At 44.0% G+C, this 25171-nt stretch overlaps 1 protein-coding gene across 1 annotated transcript; it reads left to right on the forward strand.

The window, feature by feature from the left end:
• Positions 1–242: 242 nt before the first annotated feature.
• Positions 243–24701, forward strand: Zkscan7 (zinc finger with KRAB and SCAN domains 7). The gene is made up of 7 exons (XM_076917431.1): positions 243–463; positions 1732–2257; positions 3817–3982; positions 5520–5593; positions 5890–5983; positions 7767–9168; positions 22065–24701. Exons 2-7 carry the CDS (start codon positions 1856–1858, stop codon positions 22933–22935), a joined length of 3009 nt encoding a protein of 1002 aa, XP_076773546.1. The 5' UTR covers positions 243–463; positions 1732–1855; the 3' UTR covers positions 22936–24701.
• Positions 24702–25171: the final 470 nt, after the last annotated feature.

Genomic DNA, 25171 nt, shown 5'->3' on the forward strand with positions numbered 1-25171 from the left:
TTTTTTTCTTTTTTTTTTTTTTTTTTTTTTTTTTTTTTTTTTTTTGCCTTTTTGTGTCAATAGTGAGGTCCCTGGAATCTGAATGGCTAGAAGTTCACCACGACACCTGCTTGTGCCTCAGGTGAGCCCTGGGTAAGATCTTAGCCTCCAAGATTATTACTCACCTTGGCAACCAAGACTTCCGGAATCCAGGAGATACCGGAAGTGACGCTCTCATGCTTCCCGTCCCGCCATTGTTGCCGTGTCTTAGTATCCTGGAGGTGTGTGTGGTCGGTGACCCATCACGCATGCCTGTGTCGACGTGGTGGAAAGTGCGACCCGCACTCGGGCTGCGACGCCAGCAGTGCCGGCGTGCTTGCCCGAGGCGGAGCCGCCTTGTCCTCCTTCTGGGGTCACTTGGCTTGGGGTCGGCTCGAGTTGTTGGCGCCTGTGCGTCAGCGCTGCACGGGTCAGACGCGGCCAGGTGAGCGGCCACCGAGGCAGGACCGGTGACTCTGGGGTGAGCCCCACGCGAGCTCGCAGTTCAGATGTGCAGCGAGATCTGCCGCTTAGCACTCGGGACAGTAAGGACAGCAGGAAAGTGTCCTGTGATCTTGTATACTCTCGGAGAGTTCACAGATTACTCTGTCTTTAAAAAAAAAAAAGAAAAAAACTCAGAGGAAAATGTCTAGCCCGGAGTCTCCTGTGCCTGTTATCTCAAACCACGGCACACATCCTAGTTGCCCCAGAGGAACTGGTTTTCAAACGGCATGCATAAACGGGAAAATGTTTTCTCCAAATTTTGTCCGCTAAACTAACCACATTCGTTTAACATATCTCTGTCCTTGTATAACACATATGCACGCTTGCACGACTGGGAAGCCAGTCCTGCACTGTGGAAACTGCAAACATTTGCATTAAGAGAGGTGATCCAGAAGAGGTATGGGTGGAGTGTAGTCAGTGGGATTACTGAAGCTATAAGAAAGATGTGCCCAGAAAGACCAGAAAGGCTCCAAGTTACGTAGGAAAAAACTTCCAAAAGTTTTTATACTAGTTCCTCCCTTTGGGTGGCTCTTCAGTAATTTAGAGGCCATGACTGGTGAATTGCATAAACCAGTTACAGCAAGGGAAATGAGCCATTGTTTTATATCTGAAAAAAGCAGGAAAATATCTTTCAAGAGAAGTGATATTCTAGTTCTTGACACTTGAGTAAGAGTTTGTCAGAAATGAAGAAAAAGAACAGGGAAGGTGCAGACCGACAAAGTGTGGTGTTCCCTACCCACCCCCTTATTTGTAGAGTGTTAGCTCCAAACTTCTGTACATCTTTACCAGTTGAAGAGTTTTGAACCTCCACTCCCAGCACGAGTTTATTAAAAAATTAAAGATAAATCCTATTTGAATCTCAGAGCTTACTAGAGGTCATATTGAGTAGGAGTTAAATTATTTATTTTCTTTAACAACCGTTTTCTTGCATACCCTGCTTTAGAGACCATTGACGTCCTTTTAATCTGGGTACTTGAAGAGAATGGTTGGAGGTTTGTGTGAAAGGCTATGAAAGCTAAGCCTAGATATTTAGTTAGCTTTTATCCTGCAGGTGAGCCGCTAAAATTTTGAGAAGGGAAGTCACTTGGAGCGAGTTGTCTGTGCTCATCTTTTCCCCGAAGCTTTGCTTTCAGCTGAAGAATCTGTCACCAGCTAAGATAAGAGTTAGGTGCTCCAGGACTCTGATTGTTTCTCTTTGTGTTTCTGTAGGTGACACTTTCCTCACTTCCTTTCTTGACTCTGAAAAGAACAGCTCCTGCAGTTTGAAGCAGAGACTCCTTTTCAGTGTTGCCTGCTGTAGCTGGGACCAGCTTCTCTGGGATCACAATTGACCATGGAAGGCAGGGGGACATTAGATATCAGCCCCAGGACTGCTGTGTATCAGAAGCAGGTGGGGAGCTTGACTGTGAAGCAGGAACCAGGAAGCCAGACCTGGGGACAGAAGAACTACCCTCCCGTGTGTGAAATATTCCGACTGCACTTTAGGCAGCTGTGCTACCATGAGATGTCTGGGCCTCAGCAGGCCCTGAGCCGGCTCAGAGAGCTCTGCCACTGGTGGTTGATGCCAGAGGTCCACACCAAGGAGCAGATCCTGGAGCTGCTGGTGCTGGAGCAGTTCCTGAGCATCCTGCCCAGGGAGCTTCAGTCCTGGGTACAGCTCCATCACCCCAAGACTGGCGAGGAGGCTGTGGCTGTGGTAGAGGATTTCCAGAGACACCTTAGTGAGTCAGGGGAGGTAAGCAGTCAGCCTATAGGAACTTCTAGAACCACTCTCTAGACTTGGGCTAGCCTGGGAACAAGTCTTCTCTATTCCCCACACTTTAGGCTGGTTTGCCTTTAGGATTCCTGAACTTGCTCCACTGATAGACGGAAAATAGTTTTCTGCTGCAAGGCATAAGCAAAAATACAAATCTCGGCTTTCTTGGTCACTGTTTTATTGCTGCAAAGATATACCATGACCAAAGCATCTCTTATAAAAGTATTTAATTGTGGAATAGCTTCCAGTTTTTAGACATTAGTCCCTTATGGCAGGGAGCTTGGTAGCACATAGGTTTACATGGCGCTGGAGAAGTAGCTGTGAGCTCCAGATCCTGATCCAGAGAGAGGGACAGACTGAGAAACATCAAAGCCCACCCCAGTGGCGCGTTATCTAACAAGGCCACACCTTCTAACCTTTTCAATAGTGCCACTCCCTGTTGACTAAGCATTCAGATCTATGAGCCTGTGGGGATCATTCAAACCACTTTGTGTGTGTGTGTGTGTGTGTGTGTGTGTGTGTGTGTGTGTGAGCGCGCGTGCTAGAGAACAACCTTAGGTGATGTTCCTTTGGCGCAGAAAAGAACCTCCCTGACCTGAATCAGTGGTTAGGCAGGTTCCTGGCCTATGAACCTTAGTGAGTCTGACTGTTATGCCTGTCTCCAGGGCTGGAATTACAAACATGTGCTATCACTCCTGACTTTTTAACATTAGTTCTGGGAATCCCAGCGTAGGTTGTCATGATTGCATGTAAAGCACTGTATTGACTGAACCAACTCCCCAGTCCTGGTTGGTTCTTATAATACATGCAGATAAAAGCTCTTTAGTGTAGTCGCTGTAGATACAGGCAAAAGATAGAATTTAATGCACTGTAGTAACCTAATCTTCTGATCAATCAGCAGTTAAATCCTGCTAAAGTTCTAGTCTTTTACCCAGGACTCAGGCACATGGGTTTCCTTCCCTTAGGCCACATGAGCCATTTACAGGCAATAAACCTCATTAGACACACATCTCCAACTGTTCCTGCTTTCCTGCTTGAACATGGATATGCATAGCTACGTTGTTTTTTTGAGACAGGATTTCTTTAACCAGGGAAGGTTAGGCAAGGTTTCTGGCCTGTGACCCTCAGGGGATTGACATAGACCTAAGTAAGGCCAAGCAGGCCACTTAGCCCTGTGGTTCTTAGAAGGCAGCCTTTGCAATTTATACACACAATGAACTATTCAGTAAACAACTTGGGAACTAAGGTCCTCAGGCTTAGCAGTATTTACAATCTGAGCTATCTTAATAGCTTCACGTGTTTCTTAAGCTAACGTACCCCCAAAGACCTGACACGGTGGAGCTGGATATCTGTTCTTCTACTCCTACAAGGAGAGTTAAGGGAGGGATGGCAGGAAAGATTGCAAGCTTTGAGATTAGTGGAAAGATAGACCCGTCCTTCATTTCCTTGGCCTTTTTCCTGTATGGACTGTCTTGGAGGTCTGGATTTTCTGCCTTCAAGAATGCACTTTGAACCCAGTTCTGTTTCCTAATCTCTAGGTTTTGCCTCCAGTACAAGAACAGGATGTGCATTTAAAGAAGATGGTAGCTCTGAGTGCAACAGAGCAGTCGCCTACCTCAACCTCCAGTCAGGGCTCGGCCCCTGACACCCTCTTGGATCCTCCCTGTGACCCAGGAGCACACCACTTCCTCAGTGGACACTTCGGTACTCATCTTCTCAGTTCCGCCCCTAGAGTCGCTTTCTTCCATCAACCCAACTTGAACCTCACTGAAATCCCGTGTAGCCTTACAGCTGGTCCCGTTCTTAGTGACCCTTTTGTCTCTTCTCTAGTCATGCATGTACTTACCAAGTTTCCCTCAAGCCAGAGCAGTCTCCTACCTCAAGCATGTGCCACTGGGGAATGGAGACATGCTGTATACTATACTATGATTGTCTTTAAGAGTGTAGGTGGCAGGGAGTCAGTCAGATATATAGATAGATAGATAGATAGATAGATAGATAGAGATATAGATATAGATATAGATATAGATATAGATATAGATATAGATATATATGCCACCTCATAAGATATGTTTGGGTGAAGCTGGGCATGGTTTTTCGGAGTCTGGACTATTTCATAAGTTTTGGGCTAGCCTGTGCTTCAGATTAATACCCTGTATCAAACAAAACACACACACAAAACCAGCTACCACAAACAAAAGATACATATGAATGGTATCTGTCCTCAGACATAATACTGGCACTGTCAAAGGGGATTGTTAGATAAAGTGTACCATGAGGCAGAGTAGGGATGGGGCACTGGAGGAACCAGCAAGAGATTTAATTGCTAAAAAGTAAAGAATGGAGGCTGGATGCAGTGTTATATGCCTTTAATTCTAGCACTTAGGAGGCAGAAGCAGACAGATCTCTGTGAATTTGAGGCCAGCTTGGTTTATATAACAAGCTCTAGGCCAACCAGGGATACATAGTAAGACCCAGTTTTAGAAAGAAGAAAGAGAGAGAGAGAGAGAGAGAGAGAGAAAGAAAGAAAGAAAGAAGAGAAAAGAAAGGGAAGGAAGACAGAAGATGAGTTTGCTGTGTGGGATGCAGGTATGTGGCAGGTCTGAGAGAGTAGTGAGGATGGGGAGGTGTGAATAAAGCCATGAAGGTCAGAAGGGCCACTGATGGAGGAGACGAGGAAGCAGAGGGCTGGGCTCCAACAGTGTTCCAGATGGCAGGAGGCTGCCTGAAGAGATGGCTGAGGAGTTAAAAGCACTGGCTGCTCTTCCAGGCTCAATTTCCAGCACCTACATAGTGCTTCATCACCATCTATAATTCCAGTTCCATGGGATTCAATGCCACCTTCTGGTCTCTGCCAGGCACACAGGTGATACACAGGCAGATGTGAAGACAAAACACCCATGCCCATTACAACAGATAAGATTTTTTTTTTAAAGGCAGGAGTGTAAATCAGTCTTGGAAGTGGTAAGGAGATTAAGGCAGAGAGAATATAGTCAGAAGTAGAGCTTCAGACAGGCTGGAGAGGGTCCTGGAAGGAACCCCCATTTTTCAGTTTGACAAATATTGCCTGTTGTGCCCTCTAAAGAGCATTCTCAGCACACTTAGGATACGGTCTCTAGTAAAAAGCTAAGAGTCAGTGTATGTGGAGTTCCCTGGATGCTTGCAGATCCCACCTTAGGCACATGGGTCTTAGGGAGCTGAGAGCGGGGCTTGACCCACTGAGTTCACCTTTCACTCCCAGATCCTGCTTTTCCCAAAGTGGGGAACTCCAGAGCCCAGGCAGTGGCTAGTGTGCTTAGGACGGCCAGGCCTCAGGTGAGTGTGGCTCTGTCTTTCTTGAGTCTGTGTCTGGGTGTGTGGCCCATATGTTGGGAGGGATGGCTGGGACTCGCCTGCAGACCCTGCCCTCCTGAGGTAGCTCCTTTGGCTCTCCTACCTCGTGCTTCCCTTGGAGCTAGGCCCCTGCCCCTGGGTTTAATGGGTTTCATTTAGCCCAGCTTTGTCCTCTGTGATGTGTCCACCACCCTTTTGCTCTATGTGACTTTTTACACCTGAGAACTTGGCTCCTCTGGCTGAGGTTGTTTCTGAACAATAGAAGCTTGTCATTCCAGGGGACTACAGTGAACAAGGACTGCACGCAGGAAAAGTGGAGTGTCCTGCGTGAGACGGAGGTAGTGAGAGATGAACACGGCCTGGCCTCTCTGGGTAATGGCTCCTAGTAACTAGCAGTCTGTCTTCTACATCACATACCCTGTATTCTTTCGGTTTGATTTGTTTTAACTTTTGCAAACATGACGTAGATGTGTATAATGAACACCCATGGGCCTGTTACCCAGTTTAAAAGTCATCATCATTTTTTTAATTTAATGACTGATCAACGGTAGGGAGCTAACTTGGGTTTTCTCAGCCATAAGAAAGAGTCCCTTAGATTTTGGAAGTAAAGGTCTTTGTGTTTGAGGAATTACAAGAATGGGGGACTCAGAACAGTCAGATTGGGTGCTGGGAACTGGTGGTCCAGGAGACCCAGCAGTCCCAGCACATGAGTTTTACAGCAGGACAAATGTGGCTGGCCTGACCATGTGACTACCGCAGCTGCACTCAGCATGATTGTTCTCTGCCTTTCCTTCCACCAATACTCTTTTGAGCTCTGAAATTCTATCCCTATCATAGCTTCTTCTCAGCTCTGTTCACCTGGCTCCACATTCATTCAGCTTTCCATCTTACTTGTAATCATGCCCTGTCTTGGGGTCAGGATCTCCCTAGAAAGAACTCTGACCAAGACAGTGATTAGTCTCTTCTGTGTTTTAGAAGTCACTGGGCCAGGCCACAACAGATAAGCTGGACTTGAGTCTTTCTGGTACCTGGCCCAGGTCTAATCACCTGTCATCCTTGAGGCATGTTCAATTGTATGAGATTCCCTTTACAAAACCTGAGACCCATCCTGTGATCGGCAAACTCAGGACAGTAGCCAACTTGGCAGAGGGTGGACATGAAAGTTACTAACCTAAGTATTTTATAGTTTGATTTGTTAAAGATATGCTGGTCTTGGCCGCATTGCAACATGGTTTAAAGAAACCAACATTTTGGTATTTGTTGATAACCACGAGTAACTACTGCACCCTTTCTCGGATTTTGCATTTGAATCTTCAAAACTGCAGACCAGTGTTTAACTACTTAATTTCTTTATTAAATTATTTTTTAATTATTCAACTAAATTATTATTTAAAAGACAAGCTCCCAAGGGCATGCTTGAATTTGTATCTCAAATCACTGATGCTTCTTTTAATTTTTATAGGTATATAGAACTGCCTTTGCCCAGTCCCATGTCCTAACTCTGCTGCCCACTTCAACACTGTTCTGAGCCAGTGTCCATGCCCCCATTCTCATGTCACACAGATCTGTCTGCTCACCTCACACCATCACAGTGGAAAGTCTCACCAGCTCACGGCCATTTTTGCCTCCTTTATTTCTTGCCAACCTTTCCTCCCTCTATCGACTTAGCTATGTCTGGCCTGGAGCTCTGTGTAGATAAGGCCGATCTTGATCTCACAGAGATCTACCTGCCTCTCCTCTCAAGAACTGAGATTCAAAGCACCACCACACATGGCCCAACATCTTTTTGGAAACATGGAACTGTACGATGTCATGGTGGAGAGGAACTTAATTTAGCCATTCACTAAGAAGACAGTTTTACAATGGCTCTGGATGATGCTACAACACTGTGCTACACAATCCACCTCTGACTTTCCAGTCTGTCTCCTACCTAGACTGCATTAGCTCAGCTTCCTCTATCCTTCCTTTCCTCCCCATTCTCCTCTATAGACCATTGTCCCTCTGTGTTTTAATATTCCTGAAGAAAAAAAGAAACTATTTTTTCTATGTTTCTCAAATGTTGTCTCATTCCTTAGCCATATAGTATGACTTTTTTCAGCTACAAAGCAATAAATAAATAGTAAAAAAAAAAAATTCTTATTTCTTTTGGCAATAGGTAAGAACAGGATGGGAAGTTCTGAGTACAGTCCAAAGCAAGACATTTCTAAAGGATCACATTCACTTGACACATCTTCAGGGGGACTCTTTAGAGTGGCCCTGGTAGAACCAGAGTCTGGAGATATCTGTGATGATCCTTTAGCACAGATGGAAGGTCATCCTTCAGATGAAGGCGGCGGACTAGAAAGTGATTTCTTGGAAAAGAAAGATAAGAAAAATTCCACAAAAGACAGAAATGAGGAATGTAATGACGTAGGGGAACATCCAGATATGCCCTCCAGTCCTGTTGAGCATCAGGGAGAAGCAAAGAGGCAGAAGTCCTATCAGTGTGATGAATGTGGCAAAGTTTTTAACCAGAGCTTACACCTCCTTGGACATCAGAGAATCCACACTAGAGAGAGACGCTTTGAATGTAATGAGTGTGGGAAGACCTTCCAACAGACATCTCAGCTAATTGTTCACCTCAGAAGACACACTCAGGAAAGACCTTATGAGTGTCCTGAGTGTGGGAAGACTTATTGTCACAGTTCCCATCTCATTCAACACCAGAGTCTCCATAATGGGGAAAAACCTTATAAAGGTAATGAATGTGGAAAAGCTTCCATTCAGAGTTCCCAGCTCATGGACCACAAGAGAGCATACACGGGAGAGAAACCTAATGAGTCTGGGGAAGCATTCATTGGGAGGAAAAGTCTTGTCCAGCATCAGGTCCTTCATGCTAGTAAGAAGCCCTATGAGTGTAACGAGTGTGGGAAAGCCTTCTGTTCCAACAGGAATCTCATTGACCACCAGAGAATCCACACTGGGGAGAAGCCTTATGAATGTATTGAGTGTGGCAAGGCCTTTAGTCGGAGTAAGTGTCTTACCCGGCATCAGAGTCTCCACACTGGGGAAAAACCATACAAATGTAGTGAATGTGGGAAAGCCTTCAATCAGAACTCTCAGCTCATTGACCATGAACGAACTCATACTGGTGAAAAGCCGTTTGAATGTAGTGAATGTGGTAAGAAATTCAGTTTAAGTAAATGCCTTATTCGGCACCAGAGACTTCACACTGGAGAAAAGCCCTATAAATGTAATGAGTGTGGAAAATCCTTCAATCAAAACTCTCACCTCATTATACACCAGAGAATTCACACTGGTGAGAAGCCTTATGGGTGTACTGAGTGTGGGAAAGTCTTCAGTTACAGTTCTAGCCTCATGGTTCATCAGAGAACCCATACTGGTGAAAAGCCCTATAAATGTAAAGACTGCATGAAAGCCTTTGGTGACAGTTCTCAGCTGATTGTGCACCAGAGAGTTCACACTGGTGAGAAGCCTTATGGGTGTACTGAGTGTGGAAAAGCCTTTAGTCAGCGCTCCACCTTTAATCACCATCAGCGAACTCACAATGTGGAGAAGCCCTCACGTCTGCTTCAGGCAGTATCTTAAGGCATCTTAAGTATCTTAAGGTTTCCTGAGACGGAGAATAAAGAATTCTGAGTTAGTTTGTTTAAAAGAAGGAAGCCGGGCAGTGGTGGTGCATGTCTTACATCCCAGCACTTGGGAGGCAGAGGCAGGCGGATTTCTGAGTTCGAGGCCAGCCTGGTCTACAGAGTGAGTTCCAGGACAGCCAAGGCTATACAGAGAAACCCTGTCTCGGAAAACCAAAAAAAAAAAAAAAAAAAAAAAGCCAAACAAAAAGGATATTTACTCTCTTTCAAATGAGTGCTTTCTATTCGGTCATGGAGGCAGGATAATAATAATGACTTAGTAAAGTCTCTCCTTCCTTACGACTGGAAAAATAAAAGCCACGTATTTTAATTTACTTCTAGCTTTAAAAAAAAAAAAAACTACCTTAAAGCATCTCATTTTAAAATTCTGCGTTCCACAATTTGTGATTTTCAAGCACAGAGATGTTACTTCCTCTACTTCATTCTAACCTCTGCATCTCACCATTTATTTAAGGACTTACTGTAAGACTCTCATCACTCTTGCTTCTGGCTATAGCTCTCCGCGTTTGCTTTGCCCCCTCATACTTTTTTGTGGGTGGGTGTTTTGCCTACATGTATGAATGAGTACCACTTAGGTGCCTGGTATCTACAGAAGAGGTCATCAGACCCCCTGGAACTGGACGTACAAACAGCTGTCAGCCCCGTGTGACAGTAGGGACCAACCTGAGTCTCTGGCAGAGCAGCCAGTGCTCTGAGCCACAGAGCCATCTCTCCAGCCTTCGCAGTTGTTTTTTTTTTTTTTTAAGTTAGTCCAGTGTACAGCCTATCACTTAAGTCCCCTCCCCAGAAAAAAAAATTCCCTTTTACTTGTTAATGTTTCTTCTTAACCTTGGAGATCTGTCCATTTAAAAAACTTTATATACTTTAACACCATCATGTAGGCTCATTGTGAGTATATGTTTTCCATATATAGATAGTTATATTGATTGTTAAATAAGTTTTAAATCTTCACCCAAATAATCCTTAAATTAGGGACACACTCCCCTCTCTCTCAAGCTTTTAAGATTAGAGGTGCATCTGCAGTGTCACATATCCTAAACCCATTAATGTCATATATACCTACTGTAACTATTGGTTTATTAGCCTTGACCAAGCTAATTTGTGTGTGTGTGTGTGTGTGTGTGTGTGTGTGTGTGTGTGTAACAGAGACAGAGTGTATTTTTATATCCAGTTGTACAATCCTGCCCCTCTTAGATATGTGTTGTGCTGTACACTGACTTGCTAAACGTATTCTGGCTCTTGAGTGAGCAAATGAGACCACAGTCAGAATTTCTACAAAGGCTTGTTGACATCATGGCTGCACAGAGATTGTGACATAAACCCCCGTGAATCTCTATATGTATTCTGGAGGTGTGCATTCAGGTCCTCCTGCCAGATGGCAAGTAACCTGCCTACTGAGCCATCTTTCCAGGCCCAGTGTCCTGAAATAATGTGAAAGAAAATGTAGAGAAACTTTCTATTCTGATCTACAGCTGTTGGCTCCTCAAGGTACCTATGATGTAGAAAAGTGGTCTTCATTTGGGTGTGGAGGCGCATGTCTGTAATCCTAGCATTTGGGAAGCAGAGGCAGATCTTTGTGAGTTCAAGGTCAGCTTGGACTATACAGCAAGTCCCAGGCCAGCCATGTTGAATCACTATCTTCTTTTTTTTCTTTGTTTTGTTTTGTTTTTTTTTTTCTTTCAGAACTTTATTAAGTGGAGTTTAGGCAAGAGAAAACCCTGAATCAGTTGTCCACCTGGTTCAGGACAGGTGGTATAGAGGAGCCTTTGTTTGAGACAGGCTTTCACTGAGATGGAAGCAGGTCTTTGATTTTTTTATAAGGGAGCTGACTAAAATCACTATCTTCAAAGGAGGTGGAAAGGTATGACTTTACTTAGGTTTTTTTTTTTTTTTTTTTTTTTTTTGGTTTCTCCAGACAGGGTTTCTCTGTGTATCCCTGGCTGTCCTGGAACTCACTCTGTAGACCAGGCTGGCCTCAAACTCAGAAATCCACGTGCCTCTACCTCCCAAGTGCTGGGATTAAAGGCGTGCGCCACCACTGCCCGGCTACTTAGGTATTTTTTAAAGTTACATTTTACGTACATGTGCACATACCCATGGAGATTACAGGACAGCTTGTGGGAGTTGGTTCTCTCAACCAAGTAGATCCCACAGATCAAAGTCTGAAGTTGGGTTGTCAGGCTTGGCAACAAGTGCCTTCACCTACTGAACCATTTCACTTGTCCTCAGTTTAATTTTTAAAAACTACCCACTCACACAGGGACACACTGTGGGACACACTGTGACACACTACAGCTTCCATGATGGGATGTGTTCTATGCTTTGTTGTTTTTTTATTCGGGCAGGAGGGGAGGTTGCAAGGGTGAAAGGTGGATATGGGGATGGAAATGAACAGGACTGGAGTGCATGATGTGAAACAACAAATCAATAAAAAGTTTTTTAAAAATCTAGCCCCCTTTCATGTGTGTGTGTGACAGCATGTATGTGGAGACCAGATAACAACTTTGTTTGTGGAGTTGGTCTTCTCCTTCCATCTTTATGGAGATTGGACTCAGGTCACTGGGCTTGCTCAGAAAGCATCGCTGAGCCATCTCATTAGCGCCTGTATGTGTTGCTTTTTGGTTGCTGTGATAAAATTCCATGACCAAAAGCAACTGAGAGGAGAAAATGGTTTATTTCGGTTTACAGTTCAAAAGAGATAACAATCTTATCATAACAGGGAAGGCATGAATAGAGGCAGGCAACCAGGTGCATGACTTTAACTCTAGGATTCAGGAGGCAGAGCTCCAAGTTTGATGCTAGCCAGGTCTACAGAGGGCTGGTTCTAGGACAACCAGAGCTACACAAACCCTGTCTCAAAAAAGTGTAAGGGGGAAAAAAAAGCACTGTTGCCACAGCGAACATTATTTTATGTTTAAACATGCATACATACATACATACATATATGCACATAGAAAATTCAGATGCAGTAACATCTTATTGGGTGATAAAGTTCACTACTAGAGCCAAAAACTAACAAAAACCTCAGTGCCAGATGGGAAACAATCCGTTTGAGCTGTTGGTTATGGGGGTCCAATAATTCCCTAAACAGTATGGCTATACCTGTTGTCCTTGGTTGCTTCTAAGAACTTGAAGTTAAGACCCTATTTCTGAGAACACCACACATGTGGAACACAAACTTTGGAGAAATTGAGCTGGAATTGGCCAGAAGCCTCCTCCTATGAGAGTCTAGCTTTCATAGGATTTGAAGGTATGATGCAGAATGCCAAGGGAGACAAACAATAGTCCAAAACTTACAAACCATACCAATGTGAGCTCTGACAAGGTATCCCAATGGAGCAATAGTTGTACTTTTTTCTTGATGATTGGTAGCTATTGTCTAGTTGGCCTTTATGGCTTCTCAGTATGTGTGAATTCATGCCTGACTGCTCATGGCTGGAGAGGTTATAGACCCTAGAGTGTCTGGAGTGACTTTGCTCAAACAATTGCTTTGTTGGCCATACGTGCCTACTGGCACAAAGTCTTGGCCTCTGTGGGAAAGTACTAACCCAGTTGAGAACAAGTAGCTATAGATCTTGTGGACGGGTAGCCTCCGTGGGAAAGTACTAGCTTAGTTAAGAACAAATAGTTATAGATCTTATGGACAGGTACCTAGCAACCTGTTCTGTTTTGTTCCTTCTGCTAAACTTTTCACCCAGCCAACATCCTGCTCTTGAGAACACCTGCACTCCCCCCCCCCCCAGAACACCCACGCTCCCCAGAAACAAAGAGACCCTACGTCACCCCCTACCCCATATCCTGCTTCTATGTGTATATAACGTGGTGTGGGAACAATAAAAATTTGACAGCTTGATCAGACTTCTTGTTGTCCATCCTTTGCATACCCTTGTCCCCCATTCTCTCTTTCAGGTGATCCCCAGTCCCAGTTCACACCACCCCACAGGTCAGGGCACTAGAGGAGATCCAACTTACTTTAAATCAGAATTCAAACATCAAAAATAGTTCTGATGGCCAAACATGGTGTTAAAGGGGCTAAGAAGTAGACACTGAACCATATGCTTCAAACAGAAAATAGTTCTGTTAATAAACATGATGGTAAAGGGGCTAAGAGGTAGACACTGAACCATTCGCCTCTGACACATGAAAACAACACACGCCACAGCTATATTCTGTAACTAGGAGAGAAAGTCATGCAGTTATAACTTATTTGTATAGATATTTTGCCTACATGTTTGTCTGTGCATGTCATGTGTGTTTGGAACCTGGAGAGGCCAGAAGAGGGCACAAGATCCTTAGAACAGGAGAGATGGTCATGAGACACCATGTGGGTGCTTGGGATTGAACCCAAGTCTTATAGAAGACCAGCCAGTACCCATGATTGCTAAGCAGCCTTTTAGTCCAAGGTATTAGTTTTTTGTTGGTAGTAGTACTCTGCTCGTGAAAAGGCATTGTCCATTTATTCTTCACTGGACCAAACCAGTCCTCCCACTAGTAGAGCACTGAGCTACTGTGCAGGATACCCAGCAGAGGGAGGGGCAGATTATCTTTTAAGGCATACAAATGTTTTGCTCCAAAACACAGTAGAAGACACATGTATAATTGTCCATTCCTTTTTCTTGGTAGTAGGTATTCCTGAAAAACTGCCTGATTGGAATTGCTAGTTGACAAAAACTATACCATTTCCCTCCTTGTTAACCAATTCCACACACTTAAAAAACTTTTTAGGAATGAGTGTATAGCTGGCATCACACGATAACAGACAATAAAGTTCTTCCCCAAATTCCTCTAGTTTTATTGTCTTCTGTATAGACATTGCATATGTTAAATGTTCAGCTTCCCAACATGTATAAGGATGATGGATTCAGTTTTCTAAGGACCATCAGTCACTCAAGGATTAGGTGAAAAAAAAAAAAAAAAAAAACAGGTAAGCAGACAAAGTAACCCCAAGGAAAAAACGCATTTATCCTAGGCTTAGTAAAGGGTGGTGACCATAGCTGAAGGGTATGCATTTGGGCTGTGGGACATATTCCTGCATATCCAGCCACAAGACTAGATGCACTAATTCCAGTTCCACTTTTAGAGACTGGAACATGCTATGTTCCTTGAGGGTGTACATGCTGTCCTCCAAAGCAGAGGCTGCCAGAACTATTTCAAGTAACAGCATACCTGTGGCAGCCTTGGAAAAATTCAGAGCATTTCACGACATCAGCGAGAAGCCACAGTGAAACTTTTCCAGTCAGCTTTAGGTTGACCCAACAATGGGCAAAACAAAACAAAACAAAACAATGCTGCCCAATTACTTTTGAGAGCCACACAGTGGGTGTTCTCAAGTTGTGTAGCTACTTCCTCTGAATTGATACATGTCCACCTAGAGGAAGTAGGAAGCTACTAACAGTAGGGAAGTAAAACTCATAAGGCTCAGGAAGTAAACACAACTTAAAAGGTATTGCTGGAGAGGTAGTTAGCAGATACAAGCCCTTACAGGGGACCCAAGTTAGGCTCCTAGCATTCATGTTCAGAGGTTCACATGGATTTATAACTCCAGTTCCAGAGATCTGATGACCTCTTTGGGCCTCTGTGGGCACCAGCATGTATGTATGTCTGTATGTTCACACACAGACACACACACACACACACACACACACACACACACACACACACACCACTTTTTTTTTAATCTTACAAGGCTCAGGAAGATCCTGAAACCTGGAAATTTTCATAAGGCTCCTCCCCAAGTTTATACAAGTAGTAAGCCAAGAAGTGGTGGTACTTGCATGCAATCCTAGTACGTGGGAGGCAGAGGCAGGTGGATCTCTGAAGTTGAGGCCAGTCTGGTTCCAGACTGAGTTAGTTCCAGGGGAGCCAGGACTACACAGAAAAACTGTGTCTCATCAAAAAACAAGCATCAAAAACAAAAAACCACAAGAGAAAAGAGACCAGTCAAGATACAACAGAACTCTAGGGGATATAAGTTGTGCAGAACTCTAGGGGAGAAATATTTAGATATTTGACAATACCCACCCATGTATATGTGGGTTCCTGTGGTGGAGCTGCCCCTGACCCATCCATGTTCTTATAAGCAATGTCTCATGTATGTTCCTGTAATTCTTTGGTCTGTTGGTGGTGTCCTATCTGGAGGAAAGAGAAATTGTTTACATATCCCCTGGAAACATTACACAACACAGCTGACACAAGAACAGGAATTCAAGGAAACAAAGATGCAATAAGTTTTTAACACAGGAGTCTCTGAGAGACATTTCAGATTTGAACAAGAGTGACCAACATATAATTCATTAGTAAATCACTCTGACACCCTTTCAAAATATGTGTAGTCCCCATTTTTACCAGCTACTTTGTTTCTAGTCAAAGTCATTTCCCACTGCACAAAACGCAATACTTTCTTTATAAATTTGTGTTTGCCCTTTCTGTCTGTCAGTCTGTTCTCCAAAGGGTAGTAGGCACTACTAACTTTAAAAGGCTAAGACAAATGGCTAAGCTTTCACACAAGGTCATTTTAGAATACCTCCAAACACAGAGCAGAGAATTCACAGAATTTACAGAAACTGGTTTCTTGCCTCATTTCATATCACATGGGCAACACACACTGGGATGTGTGACAAAAACCAAAACTAACAACAACAACAACAACAACAAAGCTTCTGTCTCTCCTTGGTTCCACGTTCTTAACAGCTTGCTTCCTGCAGCATCCAGAGAGATCCAAAGCTCTTACCACTGCCTCCAATATCCTTACCTGCCTCACATAATTCCTGACCCAAGAGTTTTGCTCCTAATGTTCCATCCATCAGGAACACACTTTTCCCAGATGTCTACATTTCCATAACTTCCTGAATACGCTCCGTATGCAAACAGTCTGCCACCCCTCCCTCTTTTGATTCGCTACCTAATAGCTACCAGGTACTTCTTTTCACCTCCCTTTACTTTAATCCAGCCTACGAAGCAGGTAGCCTCGCTTTCTTTCTTTCTTTCTTTCTTTCTTTCTTTCTTTCTTTCTTTCTTTTCTTTCTTTCTTTCTTTCTTTCTTTCTTTGTTTTTGTTGTTGTTGTTGTTGTGGTTGTGGTTGTGGTTGTGGTTGTGGTTGTGGTTGTTTTTCTTCAAGACAAGGTTTATCTGTGTAGCCCTTGGCTGTCCTGGAACTCACTCTGTAGACCAGGCTGGCCTCAAACTCAGAAATCCACCTGCCTCTGCTTTCCAAGTGCTGGGATTAAAGGCGTGCGCCACCACTGCCTGGCCCTCATTTTCTTTACCACTGTGTGTGCAGTTCTTCAAACAGTGGCAGAGACGTAACCCACCATTATGTATTTTCACCTGATGCAATAAATAGCCAGTTCTAACTGTGAGGCTTAAGATCTCAGAAGATGGAAGGATCTCCCATGCGTCTGGATCGGCAGGATTAATCTAGTAAAAATGGCCATCTTGCCAAAAGCAATCTATAGATTCAATGCAATCCCCATCAAAAATTCAAATCAATTCTTCATAGAGATAGAAAGACCAATTTGCAAATTCATTTGGAATAACAAAAAACAAAAAAACAAAAAAAACAGGATATCGAGAACTATTCTCAACAATAAAAGAACTTCTGGGGGAATCACCGACCCTGACCTCAAACTGTACTACAGGGCAATAGTAATAAAAACCTGCATGGTATTGGTACAGTGACATGCAGGAAGATCAATAGAATAGAATTGAAGATCCAGAAATGAACCCACACACCTATGATCACTTGATCTTTGACAAAGGAGCTAAAACCATCCAGTGGAAAAAGGACAGCATTTTCAGCAAATGGTGCTGGTTCAACTGGATGTCAGCATGTAGAAGGATGCAAATCAATCAATTCTTATCTCCTTGTACAAAGCTCAAATCCAAGTGGATAAAAGATCTTCATATAAAACCAGATACACTGAAACTAATAGAAGAGAAAGGTGGGAAAACACTCGAATACCTAGGCACAGGGGAAAAGTTCCTGAACAGAACACCAATGGCTTATGCTCTAATATCAAGAATTGACAAATGGGACCTCATAAAATTGCAAAGCTTCTGTAAGGCAAAGGACACTGTCAATAAGACAAAACGGCCATCAACAGATTGGGAAAAGATCTTTACCAATCCTACATCCGATAGAGGGCTAATTTCCAAGATATACAAATAACTCAAGAAATCATACTCCAGACAACCAAATAACCCTAACTGTGAGGCTTGGGGTTGTCTCTGAGAGCCTCAGTATCAGGAAGAGACCAGACTGACCAGGTAATTGGTTTCTCTTCCCGTGCTACCTGAGGCCTTGGCGGAACTCTCCAAGACTGCCCACCCATTTAATAATAGTGATGTCTGGAGGCCAGGGCATCTGCAGATTTTCGGAGCTTCTAAAAAACCTGGACAGCTCAGCTCTGGGGCACAGAGATGCCAAGACCTCCGGCTGCCTAGAAAGGCCTGAGGGATTGAGGGGCGGGTCAGCTGGACGACTCAGTCAAGGGTACAGAGATGCGGAGACCTCCCGGTGCCTAGAAGGTCCGCAGGCACAAGGAAGGCGTGCAAGTCTCTGCTGCCACTAGCCGGCTTTGTTCTGAGGATGGGTGTGGTTCAGTGAGGGGTACAAAGCAGTGCTCTGGGCTCCAGTAGCGCGGAGCTCCCGCGGATGGTGCTGCCCTGGGTCTCAGGGGTGCCTGCCTTTGTCCAGCATCTCCTGTGCGTGTGAGGGAATGACAGGACCTGCCAAGGCTGTCGGGGACCAGGCTCTCCCAGGACGACCCAACCGCGGAGCTGTGTCGAAGCCCAGCTGTGTCGCCAGCGAAGGCACTGGGGTCTGGAGGAGGGGGTAGGCTTGCTCAGGAATAGTTACTCATTTATGCCCTCAACCAACACCACCCTTCGCTGAAAGAAAAGATATGGAAAAAGCTTATAGGCTGACCCTGCTTATCAAAAGGGGAGACAGCATATTCCGAGGCCGAACAATTTTAAGAAATCAGTAATCAGGAAAACATTTAGTTTCCATCAAAGGCTTTATGTTTAATACTTATTATTCTTGTTACTGTTATTATTACTATTGTTGTAATTTGAGATAGGGTCTCATTGTGTAACCCTGGCTGACTTAAAACTTGCTCTGTAGACCAGGTTGGCCTTCAACTCCGCCTGCCTCTGCTTCTGGAGTGCTGGGATTAAAAATATATTCGGCCACATACTAGTCTTTTTGGAAAAAAAATTAATTGATTACTGTGTGGTGTGTGTGTGTGTGCACATGTAGAATTTAGAGGACAACTTTGTGAAGATTTTCAGGCTTGCTTGGCAAGCACTTTTACACACTGGGCCATCTTGCCAAACCCTGTATCCTTGTCTTCCCCCGCCCCTTTTTAAAGTTCTATTTATGTGTATACATCATGTGGGAGTGGCATTTGCATGTAAGTCTAGAAGTAGAGTCTAGAAGAGGGTTGGAGTTCACCTGAAATGGGTGTTGGAAACTGAACTTGGGTCTTCTGGGAAAACGGGATAAACTCTTAACCACTGGGCCACTTCTCTAGGCCTCTATCCTAGTCTTCTTAAAGACACTTTACAGCCAAGGTACTTGCTCTTCCGGTGCAAATGCAAGACTTCAGGGGAATTCTCAGTTGGAGTGTATTTTGCAAGAAAAGAATATGGAGAATCTTAGCTATACAAACAAGTGCTGGGCAGGAATGGGCTTGCCATGTTAGAATGAGGATTTCTTTCCGACACAAGGCTTGTCCCTAGTTACATGATCTAGAGCAACTCACCCGCTATCTGGAAACCTTATATCTTCATCTTTAAGAGGAGGAGGATGGTTCACAGTTCTGCAGGTCAGGACGTTAACAGAAGACGCAACACTGCCCCGGGTGTAAATCTCTTATGTGTATCTGTTTACAGCTATTCAAGAACCCATTAGGAACTTCCGCACTTAACTCAAGAATGCGATCAGGCAAAGTCTGCTGGACAGATCCTTTGGAGCAAAGCATTTATTATGCCTGAGAATGAGGGTGAGTTGTTCTCTTCTCTCCTGAGTGAGCGACAGCCAGTCTGCCTGTGAAGTTAGTCTGGAGATGGGAATCTTGCCTATTAAAGGGAATGGGATCAGGAGTGAAAATGATCCTTTCTCCTCCCTGCAGTTCCCCTCCATTCTCTCTCTCTCTCTCTCTCTCTCTCTCTCTCTCTCTCTCTCTCTCTGTCTTGAGATAAGGCCTCAGTACCCTATGCCACCCTCTAAACTGCTATGGTATATAGTCAAAGACTGGCCTTGAACTCCTGATCCTCCTGTCTCCACCTTCCAAGATTATATACCTACACCACTATGTCTGGCAGAAAGGCAGAATTTCTTGAGGATATTATCAAGTAATAGAGAACACAGAGATGAGAGGTGGGAAACCTCTGGACCTTGAGGAGAGAGGTTGGGGTGATGGGAAAGAGTGACATGAAGGAACTCAGACTTGGGTGTCATGAGACTTAAATTTGAATCCTATAAAGTCTAGTCTCCCTATCAATCCATTGGATGTAAGACTTAGAGCTGGGTCATTACATGAAATATGATGACCCAGTTTCCATCACTCAAGCTGCTGTGAGTTCCAGGTCAGCCTGGGCTACCTAGTGAGACCTTGTCTGAAAAATAAAAACCAAAAAAGTCTAGTATGCTGATATGTCCATTCTAGCTTCCAAAATCCTGACAGTCTCTGAAAAGTTTGACCAGTTTCCTAGTGAATGTAGACTCTCGGATGGTTTATACTGAGATATAGTTGCTAGGACTACAAATACATTGTCATATTTACTTAGAATATGGAGTCTTTTTAAAATAATTATTGCAGCCTGGCATGGTGGTACATGCCTTTGATACTAGCACTTGGGAGGCAGAGGCAGGCAGATCTCTGTGAGTTCAAAGCCAGCCAGATCTACTTAACAGAAAGCCAGAGCTGCATTACATATATATATGTTTGTGGGTGTTTTACCTCCATGTACATGTGTGCATCATGTACATGCCTGATGCCCGTGAAGTTCAAAAGAGGGTGTCTAAGTCTGTAGAACTAAGTTACAGACAGATATGATCTGCTATGGGCGTGCTAGGAATTGAACCCAGGTCCTCTGTAAGAACAGCAGGGAGAGACTGATGAACCATTCTCCAGTTCCAAAGTAGCCCTCCTTCATCAGATGTGATCTGATACCCATCTTCCTCCTTGAGTTCTATACAAATACTGTGAGCTTCATCACAATGACTTACCAAGTGTTAAAGAGATGTTAGTGAGAGGAGGGCAAATTTCATTTCTACAGAAGAATAAGTTCAGGAAATGTATTGATCACAGTTATTAACAGCATGTTGTATCCTTAAGTTCCTCTCACTACATACAAACAATTAAATGGTTATAGTAGCTTCACTTAACCATCAGCGAACACACTATGAATACACAGAATTTTTATTTTTAGCTTTTTTTTTTTTTGAGGCAGAAGCTTATGCAGTACAATGTTTGCTAAAAAGGGTCAGGTTGTAGGGTGCAGGATTGTATCTTCTGTATGTTTAACTATTTAATAGTATGTTCATTGTCTGAAGGAAGCACAGTGTGAGGACGTGCGCACTGGTGTGGTGCAGTCACCTGACTGCACAGTCACCTGACTGTCAGTGACTTCAGCACTTCCGGGTTTGAGGGTGGCAGAGGTTACATACATGCAGAGTTTTGCATCCACTTGGTCAGGAAATCCCTGTTTGTTCCTGATACATGCTTTTATGTCAGAGCCCCTCTTGTGGTGCTGTCCCCTGCTCCCTCTGCCCACATTACTGTTACACTGTACACAGTCCTGGTAGACCCTGATCCTCAAGTCCCTCCAATTGCAAAACAGACACCTAAAACTAGCACAGAAAGCTGACTCTAGCCTCAGATAAGCCCTGCAAGCTGTGCTTTGCTGGACTCACGTCAGTGTTAGAGGGACAGTGTGAACAGCCACCAGGCAGCTTACACACAGAGGTGCAGGCTGGGGCCTGGTGCCCAGACCTCGAGAAAAACATAAAACCTTGGCTGTACCTTAATACAGTCTTAGTTGCTACTCTGTAGTTCTGTTTGCTCAATGCCGCCCGCTGCATCACTGTTGCTTAAGGAAATACTTCGGCAAGAAGTAAAAGCCAGACCAGTCTGAACATTAGGCATTTCAGGTACTAAGGACCTCTGGGTATACTTTCTCTCAGTACAAGAGTATACCTGACCCTGCCTTTCAGTTATTTTGCTCCCATTTTAGACAGTTGAACAAGACGAGAACAGAATAGATTTTATACTGTGCGTTGCTTTTCCTGAGACTGGACATGCTGGGCTCTTCTCTTTGTCTACCTTTTATCTGACCTCACTTTTCTCATTATTTTGAACAGTTCTCTGCTTTTGAACACTTGCCCTTCTACGTGAGACTCTGCAACCTACTCCATCTTGTCTTCCTTGAATAATTCTCACCCTACTCCAGAGAAGGTGGGGTATACACACGTTCTCTTTCCTGTCAGGTGTGAAATAGACTGAGGGGGTTATTAATTCTAAGGCATCATTCCTGAAAATCAGAGTCATGTCTTACTCCCAAGAGAATTCCACATAAGTGTTGCAGAGGAGGTAAAAGATTTAAAAGGAAAAGATAAGACGAGAAGGGCCACGGGGATGCCCCCAGCTGGAGAGGATTCGGAGAAAGACAGGAAAGTTCAAACATAAGACATTGGAAGATAACAAGTCGCCCACCGAAGGTAGTGACCACAATCATGAAAACAGTGGTCATCAATTCTGTGCCTCCACAACAGGGAAGAGAGGTCATGGTGAAAGGAGACAGTTTGTGTGCACTGAGTGTGGAAAAGCCTTCAGCCAGAGTGCCAACCTTACTGTGCACGAGAGAATCCACACAGGAGAGAAGCCTTATAAATGCAAGGAATGTGGGAAAGCCTTCAGTCACAGCTCCAACCTTGTGGTTCATCGAAGAATTCACACTGGACTGAAGCCGTACACCTGTAGTGACTGTGGGAAGTCATTCAGTGGTAAGTCACACCTCATCCGGCACCGGGAAGTCCACATTGGGGAGAAAGCATACAAATGTAAAGAGTGTGGGAAAGCCTTCAGCCGGAGCTCGGGACTTATCTCTCATCACAGAGTTCACACTGGGGAGAAGCCCTACACTTGTATTGAGTGTGGGAAAGCGTTTAGCAGGAGTTCAAACCTCACTCAACATCAGAGAATGCACAGAGGGAAAAAGATTTACAAATGTAAAGAGTGTGGGAAGACATGTCGTTCTAATACAAAGATTATGGACCATCAGAGAATTCACACTGGGGAGAAGCCCTTCGAGTGTGATGAGTGTGGAAAAGCCTTCATCTTCAGGAAGGCTCTTAATGAACACCAGAGACTCCACCGCAGAGAGAAACCTTACAAATGTAACGAATGTGGGAAAGCTTTTACTTCTAACCGGAACCTTATAGATCATCAGAGAGTCCACACTGGAGAGAAGCCTTATAAATGTAATGAATGTGGGAAAACCTTTAGGCAGACGTCTCAGGTTATCCTACATTTGAGAACTCATACTAAAGAAAAACCTTATAAGTGTAGCGAGTGTGGGAAAGCTTATCGTTACAGCTCACAGCTCATTCAGCATCAAAGAAAGCATAATGAAGAGAAAGAAACCTTACTGTTTACCAGCAATGTGTGATGGCACGCGCCATGAATCCTGGTATTTAGAAGGTAGTGACAGGGAGGTCTAAGTGACTTTTAGGCCAGTCTGGTCTACATAGTGAATTCTAGACTAGGCAAGGCCACAAAATGAGACCCTATCTTAGGAAAACAAAATTGGCAGTAATATTAATTACTACTTTTCTGAAAATTAGATTTTTAGTAACATTAAACTCAATTCTGCTTCTGTGAATCCATACACGGAAAATAGTAAGTAGCTAAAGTCTAATAAAAGAGACAGTCGTGCCAGCATTATATGTAATGGAAAGGGAAAACAAACAAAGAATCAAAATACCAAACCAACCAACCAGAGACCACCCAGACTGTAGAGTTTTACATGTGCAGGGCGAAAGGAATGATAGTCTATTCATATTATGCTTCTGAAACCATTTTGTTTTTAAAAGAACTTTTAATGTATGCCATGGGAGAAATTTCTGGATACCATGGAAAGTGAAGGAATGAAATATCCAGATAAAATATTTTCGCCTAGGAAAAAGAGGGAAAAGGGAGGAAAACCAAACCTAAATTTTCACCTTGGTTATCTCTAGGTGAGAGGTTGTAGATGATTGCCATGGTTACCTCCAGGTGATAGGTTGTAGATGATGTCTATTTTCTTCTGTATACTTTTCTAGGCTTTCTAGATTTTCTACAATGAGAGTGTTACTTTTATAGTTACGAAAAGGTATAATCTATTTTAAATACGAGCACATGCTTGTTTTTATTCAGTGGTAGGAAAGTACCTATTGTGTAGTCTTTAAAATCTTGGGTCTCACCCAAATACTGGCACTGGCGGAAGTGGAATTATGAGTGAGTCCATTTCTTTTAGAATCCACTTCCTGCTACTGAAACCGGGACTGCCTTTGTTCCCTCCAGTGTCAGACTCTGTGATCACTGGCTCTGCCTTTGTTCTTTGTTCTTTGCAGAGTCACTCTGTGATCAACAGCGCTGCCTTTTGTTCTCTGCAGGGTCAGACTCTGTGGTCATTGTTAGGCTGCTGTTAGCACAGCAGGACTACTGTTAGCACACAGTAACCGTGCTATGATGGATGACCACCTGAGCTCCACCCTTCCGGCAGAGATGTCTAGACAGTTAGAGGAGAAAGTGTTTCTCTTAATGAGACTATAGACTCAAAAAGTAGGAAGTGGAGAATTTTGCCTTCAACTTGCTATGTGAGGTGGTTGAGTGGAATGTAGTTAGGATGGGAGGATGTACCTATTGTGTAGTTAGAGGATGGGAGGATGTACCTATTGTGTAGTTAGGATGGGAGGATGTACCTATTGTGTAGTTAGAGGATGATCCACTGGCTGAGCACCAGCTTAACTACTCTGGATGAATGATGCCATTGCTTGGACTTGTGTGAGGAGGGGAAGGTTGTTCACCTCAGAGGTATGTGTATGGCGGATTAAGTTGTAGGCCGCCGACCCGACTCGGCTGGTCAAGATGACGCCAGCTTATGGTATGATCTACTGGTAAACAAGTGCACTGTGCATGCGATCATCTTTGGGCCAATTCAGTTTTGGCGCCAACCCCTCCCGAGTAGGATATGCTAATGAGGCACTGCAATCCTGACCAATCGCCCCCTCCCGATCGGGGTATGCTAATGAAGCACTGCAATTCTGACCAATTGCGCACCTCCACGCGCTTTCCCCGCCCAGGGTTGAGGGTATACAAGCAGCTCGCCCTGGACACTCGGGGGTTCCCTGCAAGATGATGAAGCGCTTCTACAATAAAGGCTGTTGAGAAGGATCTGGTTGTTCAGTCTTCCTTGCTGGTCGAGTGGTCGCAATATTAAGTAAGATGATGTTAGTGATGATGCCACACCTGGCACGTGGCTGAACAGAGCACAGGCCTTTAATCCCAGCATTTGGGAATCAGAGGCAGGCAGATCTCTTGAGTTCAAGCCCACTCTGATCTATACAGTGGGCTCCAGGACAGCCAGGACTACACAGGAATCCTGTCTTGAAAAACAAACAAAACTTGTCTGAGTTGAGAGGAAAATGGGTAACGAACTATCATTTTAATTTTTTTAATGATATATTTATTTTTATTTTATTCATGTTTTTCCTGCATATGCGTTGGAGGTGGAGGTGTTAAATCTCCTGAAACTAGAATTACAGACAGTTGTGAGCTGTCATACAGTTGCTGGGAATTGAACCTGGGTCCTCTGTAAGAACAGCCAGTGCTCTTACCCCCTGAGCCATCTCTCCAGCCTCCAA

Source organism: Arvicanthis niloticus, chromosome 21 (genome assembly GCF_011762505.2).
Source record: "Arvicanthis niloticus isolate mArvNil1 chromosome 21, mArvNil1.pat.X, whole genome shotgun sequence".
NCBI classification, from domain to species: Eukaryota; Metazoa; Chordata; class Mammalia; order Rodentia; family Muridae; genus Arvicanthis; species Arvicanthis niloticus.

Excerpts from the sequence above, each read along its gene's own strand:
- Zkscan7 (XM_076917431.1), top strand. The coding sequence starts at position 1,856 with ATGGAAGGCAGGGGGACATTAGATATCAGCCCCAGGACTGCTGTGTAT. Across the intron at positions 3,983-5,519 it reads CTTCCTCAGTGGACACTTCG|ATCCTGCTTTTCCCAAAGTG; the intron begins GTACTCATCTTC and ends TTTCACTCCCAG. Across the intron at positions 5,984-7,766 it reads ACACGGCCTGGCCTCTCTGG|GTAAGAACAGGATGGGAAGT; the intron begins GTAATGGCTCCT and ends TTTTGGCAATAG.